Genomic DNA, 16,120 nt, shown 5'->3' with positions numbered 1-16,120 from the left:
AGATGCACAATTCACAATAAAGGGGAGGGAGGAAGCCCAAATGGGCAAAGAAAAATTTTGTTTTCAAATTTTTCTTGGCTTGCCATAAAACGTGAATTTTTATTTCGTCGGAAGTCACACACCACCATACTTTGTTGGTCACGTAGACCAGTTCTGACTGAGTCAGTACGGGCAGAGACTACACAAGGGTATGCATACTAGGAGGCAGTTATCATTGAGGGCCATCTGGGAGGCTGACTACCACAGTTTCTTTCAAGTGTTGACCTAAAAATGTACAACATGAGAGTTGTGAGTTTAAGTTTTATTCAGTCTTAACTGGATAGCCCGAGAGACACTCAGTAGCTCTGAGTGAACGCAGAGCTCCCAGTAGGTGTAGAGGAGGAGCCCCGGTATACGTATGGTTTTGAGGGGCTAGGATATACATGCAGTCAAGCATACATCCTGGTAAAGGATTCCTGCTAATCACAAAGAACAGCTATCTCATGTAAATGATTTCAGTGCTTTTCTATGTATGGGAAGATGCAAGAGTCTGGGGCCGTTGAAATGCTTCCTGAGATACGCATCTTAACTGTCTTAAGGGCCTGTTTTGCCAAAGCACTGAGTGTCTCATACTGGTTTTTCATCCTCATTTCTCCTCGGGGTGCACTGTTGGTGGGTGACTGCAATGGGTTGAGACTTAACCCTTGTATAACTGGATGATGAGTGATACTCTTTGTTCCTTTTTTGTTCACACAAGAGTACATGAATGTCTTGATGCCTCTCCATTCTATCAGATCCACAGCTGCCTTGTCAACCACTTCCCAAGAGATCACCCTGTACACTCTCTTGTGCCAAAATACACGCAGAGTAACTCTAGCTCTCCTCTTCTGTAAACCCTCAGCTACATTCGTGGTTTTGCTATATTCTTTCTCTCCATGATGGGACCTGCCATTATCACATGAATGAAATCAGCTGTGGGGAGGCCATGTCTTGCAGGGAATGTTTCTGGAACAAGGAATGGAAGAAACAACAGAGTGGATTCTAACCCTATCTTAGCTACTCCCTCCCTGTATGACCATGACCATGGACACCTCCCATAACTTTTCTGACATACAATCTCTATAAAGAAGGAAACGAAACTCTGTGGGGTTTTAGGTTTGTATACTTTTGTTGTGTTTTTCTTTTTCATTAATAGCAGTTATTCAGAATTAACCCTGTGTTTTGCTGTTATTACTGACAACACAATATATTGTTCTCAGAGTGCATCTTTCTCGCTGGTAGAAAATTCAAATGTAGTTTCAGTATTTCAGTATTTTAATATTGTAAATATATATTCATTTGTAAAGAAAGTTTTATAGGTAATACAAATTGGAGTCCTCTAATTATTTGAGAAGGTCTTTAATATCCCTCAAATTGTCAAGTATTTTACCTAGATCTCTTTTCATCTTTAGCTGTTGTCTTCATAGCTTCTGTTGTTATCTTTACATATAAGTCTATTCAGTCTATGATTATATGACCTTATATCAGAGGACTGTGTTTGTGTTTAAACCAGACTTATGGAGTTGTGCAACTAAACCACCTGGCACCTCTGTCCACTTATACTAGAAACCTAGGTGGTATCCTTGACTCTTACCTCTCATTACCCTCCCTTCATCCAATCAGATGCCAAAGCCTACTGAGTCTACCTTCTAGATAAATAGTGGGGTTTTTTTCCTAGTGAGTAGATTTTATTTGCTCAGTCCTATAGATTGAATGCTCCCCCCCACCCCTGCCCAAATTCATAAGTTGAAAGCCAGTCCTCAATGTTATGGTATTTGGAGGTGGGGCCTTTGGGAGGTGATTAGGTAATGAGGGTGGAACCCTCATGAATGCAATTAGTGCCCTTAAAAAGGAGGCCCCTAAAGCTCCCCCACCCCTTCCATCATGTGAGGTTACTGTGAGAAGACGGCTGTCTATGAACCAGGAAGCTGGCCCTTACCACCTACCCAATGAGCCTTTTCCAGCTGGATGTTCGTCTGTACCCTTTATCATACCCTTTTGTAATAAATAGGTAAATGGTAAGTAAACTGTTTTCCTGAGTTCTGTGAGCCACTGTAGGAAATTAATCAAACTTGAGGAGGAGAGTCATGGAACCTCCAATTTATAGCTGATTGGTCAGAAACACAGGTGACAACTGGGGTTTGTGATTGGCAGTCTCATGGGACTGAACCCTTAATCTCGGGGGTTTGATGCTATCTCCAGGTAGATAGTGTCGGAATTGAGTTAAGTTTCTAGGACACCCAGCTGGTGTTGCAGAATTGCTTGGTGTGTGTGGGGGGCGCCCTCACACATCTGTTGTCAGAAGTGTAGTGAAGTGTTCTTTGTGAGAAGAAAGGAGACACACAGGAGTGTAGGTTTTCTTTTCAACAACCTAACAAAACATGTAAGATGTATTTAAAGCAGGGCTAAGAGGGAAATTTAGAGCCCTAAATGCTTACATTAGAAATAAGGAAAGGTCTTAATTAATATTCCAAGTTCCTACATCAAGAAACTAGAAGGGCAAAAATAAACCCAAACCAAGCAGAAAGAAAGAAATAAAGGTGTTTTTTTTTGTAGTTATAAGATAAACTTTTCCTAAAACTTACATGGAAAGGCACAGGCTCTAAAATAGCTAAACAATCTTGACAAAGAATAGTGGGAGAACTCAACCCAATATCAGTGCTTAACTGTATTGCTACAGTAATCAGTACACACATAGGTCAATGGAACAGAATAGAGAAACCAGAAGTAAACCCTCACTGTATGCTGAACTTATTTTAACAATGTTATTGAAAATATAATTCACATACCATGAAGTTCACCTATTCAAAGTATACAATTCAATGGTATTTCAGTATATTCACAGGGTTATGTAACTATCACGATTAAATTTAAAACATTTTCATCACAAAAAAGAAACCCTCTATCTATTAGTGCTCATTCTTCATCATCTCCTCCCATCAGCCCAAAGCAACCACTAATTTACTTTCTGAAATTTGCCTATTCTGGATATTTCAGATAAATAGACTCATACAATATGTAGTCTTTTGTGACTGGCTTCTTTCACATAGTGTGATGTTCAAGGTTCATCCATGTAGCGTGTGTATCAATACTTCATTACTTTTATTACTTTCGATGGCTGAATAATATGGGCATTTGGGTTGTTTCCACTCTGGCTATTATGAATAGTGCTGCTATGAACAATTTGTGTACTAGTTTTTGCATGCATGTATGTTTTCATTTTTCTTAGGTATACACCTAGGACTGAAATTGCTGGTTCATATAGTAACTCTATATCTTTATCTTTTTAAGGAACTTCTGGAATGTTTTTCCAAGGCAGCTGCTTCATTTTAAATTCCCATTCACAATGTATGAGGGGTTCAGTTTCTCCACATCCTCACCAACACTTGTTATCTGACTTTTTGATTCTAGCCATCTTAATGGGTGTGAAGTGGTAAGTCATTTTGGTTTTGATTTGCATTTCCCCAAGGACTGATGATGCTGAGCATCTTTTTATGTGCTTTTGGACCTTTTGTTTATCTTCTTTGGAGAAATGTCTATTCAAATCCTTTGCTTATTTTTAAATTGTGTTAATTGTATTTTTATTAGTTACTTGTTAAGAATTCTTTACATATTCTGGATACAAGTCCTTGTCAGAACTGAATTTTTGATAAAGCTGCAAAAGCAATTTAATGGAGGAAGAATAGCATTTTCAACAAATAACACTGGAGCCATTAGACATCCATAGCCACATAAGAAAAAAGAGAGAACTTTGACCTCACATCTCTTACAAACCTTAAAGTACAGACTTAAATTTGCTCCAGTACTAACCCATGAAAAAAATAAATGTATCTTCATTGTGACAGTGAGGGAAAAATAAATGGTTCCTTCTGTCTCGGATTCCATATTCTATCTCTAATACTCAAGATTATGTACTTAGATTATTACATTAAATTTAGATATGCTAGGCAGACATTTGCTTGCTGATTATCGACTTGAAAATGATAAGTGTGTTTTTTATGCAAGTCAGTAGATTTTAATACAAGCTTTGTAGAGGGTTCTGTCAACAGAAGGAGCTTAAAAGGTAATGGTTGAAAACGAAAAATGTTATCACCTATCTTCTTCAGGCTAAAGATGCCCGATTTCTTCATACATTTGTGAAATGTGGAAAAGGCTGCAAAAACCTGGACGTTTACTGATATGTCTTTTTTTTTTTTTTTTGCGGTACGCGGGCCTCTCACTGTTGTGGCCTCTCCCGTTGCGGAGCACAGGCTCCAGACGCGCAGGCTCAGCGACCATGGCTCACGGCTCACGGGCCTAGCCGCTCCGTGGCATGTGGGATCTTCCGGACCGGGACATGAACCCGTGTCCCCTGCATCGGCAGGCGGACTCTCAACCACTGCGCCACCAGGGAAGCCCTGATATGTCTTAACTTGATTAATGTTTGCACGGTTTCAGAAAGCAAGAGGTAAGGTATCAGTAATAATTTCAACACTAAAACCCAAAACCATCTAGTTTTTGTGGACTGTGTTCCTTTTACTTTTTTTGTGTGTGTGTGTGCGGTACGCGGGCCTCTCACTGTTGTGGCCTCTCCCATTGCGGAGCACAGGCTCCGGACGCACAGGCCCAGCAGCCATGGCTCACGGGCCCAGCCGCTCCGCAGCATGTGGGATCTTCCCGGACCAGGGCACGAACCCGTGTCCCCTGAATCGGTAGGCGGACTCTCAACCACTGCGCCACCAGGGAAGCTCCTCCTTTTACTTTTTTATACATAGGAACAGTTTTCCAATTTTGCAATCTTAGTGTAATTGTAACAGCTCTGTTCCTCCTCAAAACAAAAGAAATATTTCTACAGGTTGCTTCATCATCACGATTATTTTTATGTTGTATAGTTTCAAACAGATGTAGTTATTACTTCTATTTTTAGCCATATTGTTTATATTCAACATTTTATTACTATGTACAATGTTTCAATAGCTTTGTGAATATAACATTTGCATTTTTACATTTCCTCAATATAAAAATTACCAGCTTATTTAATGCTTTTTGTCATTGGTTACTTTGGTGAGACAAGTTACATTGAAGCTCTGCATCTTATAACGCAATTTCTAAAGAGGTGAGGCATGAATGTGGGTTAGGACTAGAGACAGAAGTTTATGAAGTATTTTCAGACGTAGGTTGAATAGGAACCAGAGGGCGTAACAAAGAATAAGAACTGAAAGAATGATGTTTATACTCTGTTTTGCTTTTCTTTATAACGCGTATCAATTCCAAGTATATATTAGTACCTTTTTTCTTCCTATTAAATTTCTCCCATAATAGAATGTCAGCTCCACGGGTGGGGATTTTTGCACGTTCACAGTTGCGTCCCCAGCATCTACAACAGTGCTTGGCACACTAGGCGCTCAATAAGTGGCGAATGAAAGGATAGGGAGGACAGAAGAAACAGAAAAAGAGAGCAAAAAAAGAAATCCCGAGCACCTTATCTCTTAACTACGCCCGCATCCTCCCGGGATCCCCCCCTCCGGCGGGCCCCAGCCCTCACACCCAGCCTCGCCAGCTGCGTTTTCCCAGCACCGGGCCAGGGGCCCCACCAGCTGCGCCCGGGCGCGGGCCCGACCACCGCGCATGCGCATCACAGCCGCATTCGCTACTCGCGGCCGACGCGTGCACCGAGTCTGGACGCCTCCGCGACGCGAGCAAGCTGCACCTGCGCAGTTCGAGCCGGCCAATCCAGGTCCGGGCTGGATTCGGGGGCGGGGGCGGGGGCGGTGGGTCGGACGGCCTGAGAGGGCTGGGCGGGTGCGAGTTCTGGGTCGCAAGGTCGGGGGGCTAAGGAGCGTGGCCGAGACGACGCGAAAGGACGAGGCAGGAAGCAGCTGTCGCCCCGGCCCCCGCGGCGAGCAGTCCCAGGATGCCCCGCGCCGCACCGCGCCTGGCCCCGGACTCCATTTCACAGCAGCCACTGCGGCTGGCGCCGACAGCCTCCCCGAGCGCTTTGGCCCCTTTGTGAGTCCGCCCGTGGGGCCCGAGATCGAGTCCACGCCCCGGCCGCAGAGCGCTCGGCTCCCCGCCTCCGCGAACGGTGCGGACCGAAGTGCCGGCTCGGGGAGAAGGCGGTGAGGAGCCCGGGCTGGGTGCGCGCGCCTGGGCAGGCCTGCCGGGCGGGAGCGGGCGTGTGAGGGAGCCTGTGACGGTGGGAGCCTGGGTCCGGTGTGTGTGACCGTGTTTGAACAGAGTGAAACCGTGTGACAGTGTGTGAGGCTGTGTGGGACAGTGTCTGAGAATGTGACGGTGAAACCGTGTCACTGTGTGTGACCGTGTGTTACAGTGTCACTGTGTGTGTGACCTTGTGTATAGGGCTCTGTGCGACGGTGTGTGAACAGAATTTGAGAATGTGTGTGACAGTTTCTGTAACAGTGAACGTGCAACTGTGTTCATGTGAGACTGCTTGAGATTGTGTGACCCTAGGAGTGTGTGACAGTCTGTGGCACCATGTGTCATCATGTCAGTGACTGTGTGACTCACTGCGAGGGGTGGGCAGGCTGCAGCTTGGGAGCGTGTCCACAGTCTGCCCGGGGAGCTGCGAGCATGAGGGCTTGTGTGGTTTGCGCGGTGGCTGGGAGGCTGTGTGGAGCTTTGGGAGGCCAGTGGGCTCCAGGGTTTGGGAGACCGTGGTAGCGGGAAGACCGAGATGGAGATGGAGTTTACGGAGAGGAGAGGGGGGGAAGGGAAGAGAGCTGGAGAGGAGGAGAAAGCCTTGGGCCTGGAGAGCGGAAGGCTGAGCTGCTGGACCTTAGTCCTCTCTGGCACAGAAGGTCTCTCCGTCCCTCTCCTAGAGAGGAGTCGAAGAGAAAAAAGGACGGGGAGACCTACTGTGTGCTACTTATGAAAATAAATGATTGAATGATATTTATTGCACACAAAGAACGTCCAGGGACTGTGCTAAATGCTTGATGTGGATCATCTTATGACCCTCCCAACCGTTGATAGAGGGTAGGTACCACTGTGTTGATGAGGAACTTGAGGTGTGGAGTGGGGGCTGCAGAGCCAGCTGAGTGGTGGATCAGGTGTCGGCGCGTCTGGTCCACACACCTGGTTGTTCTTACCGCCGAGTTATGCTGCTTCTGAGATAATTTCTTTACTCTCCAAGGCAGTGGAAAATAATGAATGGTTAAGGGGTTGCAGTGACTGTTTCTGCATATCCCTCCCCGCAGCCCCGTCTGAGGAAATTTCTTCGAAAAGCTGAGAGATTGGTTTTCAGGTGCGTTTTATTATAAGCCAGGACCAGAAGCAAGATGTCCTTTTTGGTCCAGTGTCCTCCAGACCACATGATCCCTCTGATGCCTACTCTGTGTAAAGATGCTTTCTCTGAGGCATTCACTTTGTAGTTAGTTTTCTCTCTCATCTTTGTAGAAAGGGTGGGGAGATATTTCCTTTCAACGTCATCATCTGGTGGAAAGACTAACGAGTCAAACCTGGATCCAGTTGGGCTCAATTACTTAATTACCATGAGGCACTGGGTGATTTCACTGATGAATAGCCTCCATGTGTGAAGGGGGAAGTTATCCTTATTTGGCAGTGCCGTTCTGAAGAATAAATACTGTTACTTCTTATCAATATAAACGAGGTATCTTAAGCACAGAAAGTTTATGTTGCATATTGAGATCTGAAGCACGTGGGAGATTTAAGTGGAGTATAATCTTTAAAAATATTGAATCACTATGTTGAACACCTGAAACTAATATAACACTATAAATCAACTATACTTCAAAAAATAAAGCACACAGGTGAAAGAATTGTAAATTTAGATAGGAATGACCGAGGCAGTGACACCTCGTATCTGCTTCTGTGGTTGGGGCACAGAGAAGGAAAGGAGAGTATCTAGGCTGGTGATGCCGGGAGCTGAGGGCAGGCCCAGCGTTTCACGTTTCCTTTCTCCCTCTCCAGCTGTTTTCTCTGGACACTGCCCGTCTCCCAAAGAGAAGCCAGAAGGAGGAGGACGGAAGGGCTGTCCTCAATTCTTAAAGCCATGTCCCAGGTAAGGAAGCTTCTCTTCTCGCTTCTCTGAAATGCCTTGTTTTTCAGATTTTATGTGAACATTTTGCTTTTCTTCTGAAATTTCCCATTCTAAAATTCCATTCATTCAGTGATCTGGTCCTCATGTTCTCCAGTCTAGTAAAAGGAGGTCCCCCAAAGCCCACTGAGCCTCCTTTTTTTTTTCTCAGCCAGAATTTTCATCTTCATTCCAGAAACAGTTTAGCACTTCCTGTGGGTTAGGTGTTCTGTTGGGAGGTCTCAAGAGGCAAAAATACACTCCTTGGTGGAATCTGAAAGTCTTCCCTGTAGGGAAGTGAAGTGATTCACTGAGGTCAAGGTGGGTGTTCAGATGTGACCAACAGTTTAGAGCTTTTCCACAGACCTGGGTTTGAAAAGTAGACAGGGACTACTTGGGGACGTCTTTGTTGTAGTACTGATACATGACAGGGTTGCTTGCTCAAGGTGATTTTGAGGAGTGGGATTTGTTGGGTCTTGAGTATTAAAGTGTGGGTCAGCTAGGGCAGGAGTGTTTTTCAGGCGTTCTGCGGGCACTGAAGAGTAGGATTCCATGGGGGTAATGTTCTAGGGATATCCTGAGTTAGTAGCTGGTTACAGCTAGAATATTCTAGATCATGCAGTAAAGATTAGAGGAGTTAATATGGAAAAATAGGGAATTTTTTGAAAAAGGAGAATAATAGGGAGTACTGAATCTACATTAAAAAATGGCTATATACATCTGTAATAACAAATCGTAAATAGTAAATAACAAAAATAGTAAATAGTATACAATGAGAGCCAGAAGAAATAAATGAAAAAATCAGCATATAATGTCCAGAAACAAATGCAAATATAAATAAGAATAGAAAATATTTATTCATTCACTGAATATGTAGTTATTAAAAACTTACTGTATATTATGTGCTGGCACTACTGTGGTGAAAAAAATACTGTCTTCATGGAATTTAATGTCTACTAGTTTGTTTATTACATAATAACGTAATGATGTTATTTTAAATCAGTGGAGAAGGGCTGGAGTATTCATTTAGAAAAAAATTTTCTTCCTCATACTTTGAGGTTAAATACATTTTGCAGGTTAAACATAAAAAATAAAACCATACAAACTGCTACATCTTTTTCTTTTCTTACATCTTAAGAAGATGACTCAGAAGCAGAAATCACCTGGAGAAGCACTGTGATGACTGATGATAACAGTGCTCTCTGTTTGCACTGCCCAGTACAGAAGCAACTAGCCACATGTGGCTGTGGAGTGCTTGTATGTTCTCGTGTGACTGAAGAACTGAATTTTAAATGTTAATTGATTTAGATTTAAATAACCACATGTGGCTAGTAGCTAGTGTATTAGACAGCAAAGATGGAGGTTCATAAAATGATAAAGCCAGGAAGAAAATTATGGGTGATCTTGTCTAAGACACTTGTTTTACAAATGAGGAAAAAGCCAAGGCAGGAAAGTGATGTATACACATCACTAGTTAGTGACTGTCAGATGTAGGAAGTTGTACTATATATTGAAGGTCAGTAACACAGATGATGGTGAGAGATTTAAAGAGGGTGGTAGAAAATAATGAAGGACTCTAGGGAGCAGTGTGCTCAGTGTGATGGAGCACATCATTTCACTCCTTTGCCCAGAAACTGTGTTTGCTTCCCATTTTACTTGGAATGAAATCCAGTTTCCTTACCTGAGCCTATAAGGTCCTACATGATCCAGCCTGACTACCCCAGACCTCATTTTCTACAAGGCTTTACTGCTCTCTGTTCCAGTCACACTGGTCAACGTGCTGTTCCTCAAATGTTCCAAGCTACTTTCTATTTCTGAACCTTTGCATTTGCTCCTCCCTCTCCTGTAATTCTCCCCTAGATGATGACATGGCTGGCTCTCCCAGTTTATGTATTGATAGATTTTTGTTCAAAAATCACCTCTTTGTTAAGTTTTACATTACTTTTTTTAAAAATAAATTTATTTATTTTTATTTATTTTTGGCTGTGTTGGGTCTTCGTTGCTGCGTGCGGGCTTTCTCTAGCTGTGGCGAGCGGGGGCTACTCTCCGTTGCGGTGCGCGGGCTTCTCATTGCGGTGGCTTCTCTTGTCGCAGAGCACAGGCTCTAGGTGTGCGGGCTTCAGTAGTTGTACCATGCAGGCTCAGTAGTTGTGGCACACAGGCTCTAGAGCGCAGGCTGAGTAGCTGTGGCACACGGGCTGAGTTGCTCCACGGCATGTGGGATCTTCCCGAACCAGTGCTCGAACCCGTGTCCCCTGCATTGGCAGGCAGATTCTTAACCACTGCGCCACCAGGGAGGCCCTACATTACTTTATCTTACTTTATCTTACACAAACGCTCCTGTAACTTTCCTTGTTTTTTGTCATAGTATTTAATAGTACATGACACTGTATGACCATATGGGTTTTGCGGGGTTTTTTTAATCGGGGTATAGTTGCTTTACAATGTTGTGTTTGTTTCTCCTATACAGTGAAGTGAATCAGCTATACGTATACATATATCCCCTCTTTTTTAGATTTCCTTCCCATTTAGGTAGCCACAGAGCACTGAGTAGAGGTCCCTGTGCTATACAGCAGGTTCTCATTAGTTATCTATTTTATACATATTAGTGTATATATGTGTATGACCTTATGTTTAGTGTCTTTCTCCTCTGTTAGAATATTAACTCCACGAAGGGAGGGGCTGTATTCTGTTCACCTTTGTATTCCCAACTCTTAGAACAAAATAGGTAGTAGGCATTCAGTAAATATTTGCCAAATTAATATATGAATCAACAAAGGAATGAATTTGGGAGACCAGGGCAGCAAGAGCCAGCAGGCAACCTCTTCTTTCCTGCCACTGAATTGGTAATGGAAGAAGGAGAAGGCAGAGGATATGATGTGTAGAACAGACAAAGCCCATCAGCCCAAATGCCCTTTCTGGGATGCCACCCCAGACCTCCTGAATCAGTCTCTTGTGGTGCTCTAAAGATTATATTTAAAGTATGCCTCTTGTAAACAGTATATAGTCTTTTTTTTTCCTCCCCTGTGCTCACAGCCAGGCGCTTGGCCCAGTGTGCCTCCCAATCCCCTATGCCTCTCATGATCCCTTGTGCCTGCCCCCAAAAAAGATTGGCTGGTTTTTAAAAATCCAGTCTGATAATCCTGGTCTTTTTAAGTAAGTGTTTAGTACATTTTCATTTAATGTATTATTAATATATTTGTGTTTAAGTATACCATGCTGCAATTTATTTTCTACTTATCCCATCTGTTCTTTCTTCCTTTATTTCTCCTTTTTTGCCTTCTTGTGGATAAATCAGGTTTTCCTAGTTATCTTGTTAATTATACATTACTTTTATTATTCTTTTAGTGGCCACTCTAGGATATGTACCATTGCTTCTTATGTAATGATCTTCTTTCTTCTTTCTGTAATCTTCCTTCTAAATAATTAGTATTCTTGCCACTTTCTGAATAAGGTAAGTCCCCTATTATTAGTAGATATAATAATATTTTGGAACTAAACACACTATGGGGGACTTACCTTATTCAGTTTGTAGTTAGTTTTGGGGCTGTTAATTTCTTCCTGTGTTTGTTTGTTTGTTTAATATTTATTTATTTATTTATTTATTTTGCGGTACGCGGGCCTCTCACTGCTGTGGCCTCTTCCGTTGTGGAGCACAGGCTCCAGACGCGCAGGCCCAGCGGCCACGGCTCATGGGCCCAGCCGCTTCGCAGCACGTGGGATCCTCCCGGACCAGGGCACGAACCTGCATCCCCTGCATCGGCAGGCGGACCCCCAACCACTGTGCCACCAGGGAAGCCCTCTTCCTGTGTTTTGATGCTTCCATTTTCCTTTTATTTCCATTTTCCTTCTATGTGAAGAACCTTTATTAGTATTTTTTGACTACCAGTCAACACTTTACTCCCAGCCTGAATTATTTTTTCATTAGGTCCTATTCTGACTGGGTCAAAATAGTGTAAACTGTTTTCTGATGTTGAGTAAGTTTGGGAAATCCTAGTCTCAATGGAGAGAAAAACTTTTAGGAATATATTTTAAGAAAATAATTAGAGACCTCTGTAGCATCAAAGTGAGAAATTAAGATTCATATAACTGAAAATAAGCAAGGGGATAGTAAATAAGATATCACATATTTACATCATGTAATATCCATCTACCAAGTGATGTTATAAGAAAATGAATACGTATATATAATCATAGACATGACTGTATAAGGAAACATTTGAACAAATATATAGTAACTAAATTTTGATTGCTTCTAGGTCGGGTGCCATGGTAGGTAGGTGCTGAGGGTTGAGGACTTCCAGTTTTTTACCTTAGAAAGGGAAAAAAATTCACTGATGGTAGAAATACCAGACTTTTTTGTTTTTGTTCTTTCAAGCCATCACCATATTTTATAATTTTTATTATTATTTTTTATTGACATAAAATTCGACATATTTTTAACTGACATTGATTTACAATCTTGTGTTAATTACTGCTGTACAGCAGAGTGATTAGTTATACATATATATTCTTTTTTTTATCTTCTTTTCCATTACGGTTTATCACAGGATATCGAATATAGTTCTCTGTGCTATACAGTAAGACTTTGTTGTTTATCCATCCTATATATAAAAGCTTACATCTGCTAACCCCAACCTCCCACTCCATCCCTCCCCCAACTGCCTCCCCCTTGGCGACCCTCAGTCTGTTCTCTATGTCTGTGATTCTGTTTCTGTTTCATAGGTAGGTTTATTTGTGTCATATTTTAGATTCCACATATAAGTGGTATCATAGGGTATTTGTCTTTTTCTTTCTGAGTTACTTAGTATGATAATCTCTGCAACCATGTTGCTGCAAATGGCATTATTTCATTCTTTTTTATGGCTGAGTAGTACTTCACTGTATATATGTACCACATCTTTATCCATTTATCTGTCGATGGACATTTAGGTTGTTTCCATGTCTTGGCTACTGTGAATACTGCTGCTGTGAACATAGGGGTGCATGTATCTTTTTGAATAATAGTTTTGTCTAGATATATGCCCAGTAGTGGGACTGCTGGATCATATGGTACTTCTATTTTTAGTTTTCTGAGGAACCTCCGTACTGTTCTCCATAGTGGCTGCACCAACTTACATTCCCACCAACAGTGTAGGAGGGTTCCCTTTTCTCCACACCCTCTCCAGCATTTGTTTTATAGACATTTTAATGATGGCCATTCTGACTGGTGTGAGGTGGTACCTCATTGTAGTTTTGATTTGCATTTCTCTAATAATTAGCAATGTTAAACATCTTTTCATGTGCCTATTAGCCATCTGTATTTCTTCTTTGGAGAAATGTCTAGGTCTTCTGCCCATTTTTCTGTTGGGTGGTTTGTTTTTTTGGGTTGTATGAGCTGTGTGTATAATTTGGAAATCAAGCCCTTGTTGGTCACATCATTTGCAAATATTTTCTCCCATTCTGTAGGTTGTCTTTCCATTTTGTTTATGGTTTCCTTTGCTGGGTAAAAACATGTAGGTTTGATTAGATCCCATTTATTTATTTTTGTTTTTATTTCTATTGCCATGGGACACTGACCTAAGAAAACATTGGTACAATTTATGTCAGAGGTTGTTTTGCCTGTGTTCTCCTCTAAGAGTTTTATGGTGTCATGTCTTATGTTTAAGTCTTTAAGCCATTTTGAGTTTATTTTTGTGTGTGATGGGAGGGTGTGTTCTAACTTCATTGATTTACATGCAGCTGTCCAGATTTCCCAACACCACTTGTTGAAGAGAATGTCTTTTTCCCATTGTATATTCTTGCCTCCTCTGACAAAGATTAATTGACCATAGGTGTGTGGGTTTATTTCTGGGCTCTCTTCTGTTCCATTCATCCATATGTCTGTTTTACTGCCAGTACCACACTGTTTTGATTACTCTAGCTTTCTAATATTGTCTGAACTCTGGGAGGGTTATGACTTCTACTTTGTTCTTTTTCTTCAGGATTGCTTTGGCAATCTAGGTCTTTTATGGTTCCACATGAATTTTAGGATTATTTTTTCTAGTTCTGTGAAAAATGTCATGGGTAATTTGATAACATATTAAATCTGTAGATTGCCTTGGGTAGTATGACCATTTTAACAACATTAATTCTTCCAATCCAAAAGCATAGGATGTCTTTCCATTTCTTTGAATCACCTCAGTTTCCTTTATCAGTGTTTTCTAGTTCTCAGCGTATAAGTCTTTCATCTGCTTGGTGAGGTTTATTCCAAAGTAATTTATGTTTTGAGTTGCAATTTTAAAAGATTTTTTTTTACATTCCCTTTCTCATATTTCATTGTTGGTGTAAAGAAATGCAACCGATTTCTGTACATTAATGTTGTATCCTGCTACCTTGCCAAATTCGTTTATCTGTTCTAGTAGTTTATGTGTGGGCTGTTTAGGGTTTTCTATATGTAGTATCATATCATCTGCATATAATGACAATTTTACCTCTTCCCTACCAATCTGGATATCTTTTTTTAAATTTTATTTATTTTTATTTTTGGCTGCACTGGGTCTTCGTTGCTGCACGCGGGCTTTCTCTAGTTGCGGCGAGCAGGGGCTTTGTTGTGGTGCGCGGGCTTCTCATTGTGGGGGCTTCTCTTGTTGTGGAGCACAGGCTCTAGGTACGTGGGCTTCAGTGTTTGTAGCACGCAGGCTCAGTAGTCATGGCTGGCGGGCTCTAGAGTGCAGGCTCAGTAGTTGTGGCGCACAGGCTTAGCTGCTCTGCGGCATGTGGCATCTTCCCGGACCAGGGCTCGAACCCATGTCCTCTGCATTGGCAGGTGGATTCTTAACCACTGTGCCACCAGGGAAGCCCTAATCTGGGTATCTTTTATCTCTTTTTCTTATCTGATTGCTGCAGCTAGGACTTCCAATATTGTGTTGAATAGAAGAGGTGAGAGTGGGCATCCTTGTCTTGTTCCAGATTTTAGCAGGAATGCTTTCAGCTTTTCACTGTTGAGTATTATATTGGCTGTGGATTTATCATAAATAGCTTTTATTATCTTGAGGTATTTTCCCTCTATACCCGTTTTGGTAAGAGTTTTTATCATGAATGGATGTTGAATTTGTCAAATGCCTTTTCTGCATCTATTCAGAAGACCATGTGGATTTTGGCTTTTCTTTTATAATTGTTCATAGTATTCCCTTACAGTTTTTTGTATTTCTGTGGTGTCAGTTGTTATGTTTCCTTTTTCATTTCTTATTTTGTTTAATAAAATAAGTTCTCTCTTCCTCCTTGAAGAGCTTGGCGAGAGGTCTGTCAATGTTGTTTATCCTTTCAGAGAACCAGCTCTTAGTTTTATTGATTTTTTTCTATTTTTTTAAATGTCTTTTACTTATTTCCTCTCTGATCTTTATTATTTCATTCTTTCTGCTGACTTTAATTCTTTGTGGTAGGTTAGGTTGTTTGAGATTTCTGTTGTTTGAGGAAAGCCTGCGTTGCTATGGACTTCTAAGAACTGCTTTTGTTGCATTCCGTAGATTTTGGATGGTTGTGTTTTCATTGTCATTTGTCTCAAGGTATTTTTAAATCTCCTCTTTGATTTCCTCATTGACCCATTGGATTTGTAGTGCCATGTTGTTTAGTCTCCATGTAATCATTTTTTTCTCATTTATTTTTCTGTGGTTAATTTCTAGTTCCATGCTGTTGTGGTCAGAAAAGATGCTTGAGATAATTTCTATACTCTTAAATTTGTTGAGGCTTGTTTTATGCCCTAGTATGTGGTCAGTTCTAGAGAATGTTCCACGTGCACTTGAAAAGGATGTGTATTCTGTTTTTTTTGGATGTAACGTACTGAAAATATCAAGTCTAGCTGTTCTGTTGTATCATTTAGTATCTCTGTTGTCTTACTGATTCTCTATCTGGAAGATCTGTCCATTGATGTGAGCGGGGTGTTAAAATCTCCTATTATTATTGTAGTCTTCTCAATTTCTGCCTTTATTTCTTTTTCTTTTCTATAAATTTATTTATTTATTATTTATTAGCTGCTTTGTGTCTTTGTTGCTGCACACGGGCTTTCTCTAGTTGCGGTGAGTAGGAACAGGGGCTACTCTTTGTTGT

General features: G+C 41.5%; 1 protein-coding gene across 3 annotated transcripts in view; it reads left to right on the top strand.

Annotated features, from left to right (window-relative positions):
* ZNF583 (zinc finger protein 583) overlaps positions 1-16,120 on the top strand; it is a 67,068-nt gene that overhangs the window by 6,336 nt on the left and 44,612 nt on the right. For 2 of the 3 annotated variants that reach the window (XM_082608182.1, XM_082608181.1), the window contains exons 2-4: positions 3,310-3,451; positions 4,269-6,116; positions 7,948-8,038. In XM_082608182.1, the coding sequence (XP_082464308.1) occupies positions 5,626-6,116; positions 7,948-8,038 (582 nt within the window). In that variant the 5' untranslated portion in view covers positions 3,310-3,451; positions 4,269-5,625. Of the gene's footprint in view, positions 1-3,309; positions 3,452-4,268; positions 6,117-7,947; positions 8,039-16,120 lie in introns of those variants that run through there. The other variant, XM_082608180.1, reaches the window with a different exon arrangement.

The sequence above is a fragment of the Mesoplodon mirus genome (assembly GCF_964341445.2).
Source record: "Mesoplodon mirus genome assembly, chromosome: 19".
Taxonomy (NCBI): Eukaryota; Metazoa; Chordata; class Mammalia; order Artiodactyla; family Ziphiidae; genus Mesoplodon; species Mesoplodon mirus.
The sequence above is the reverse complement of the archived record's forward strand: the minus strand, read 5'-3'. Positions and strand labels throughout refer to the sequence as shown.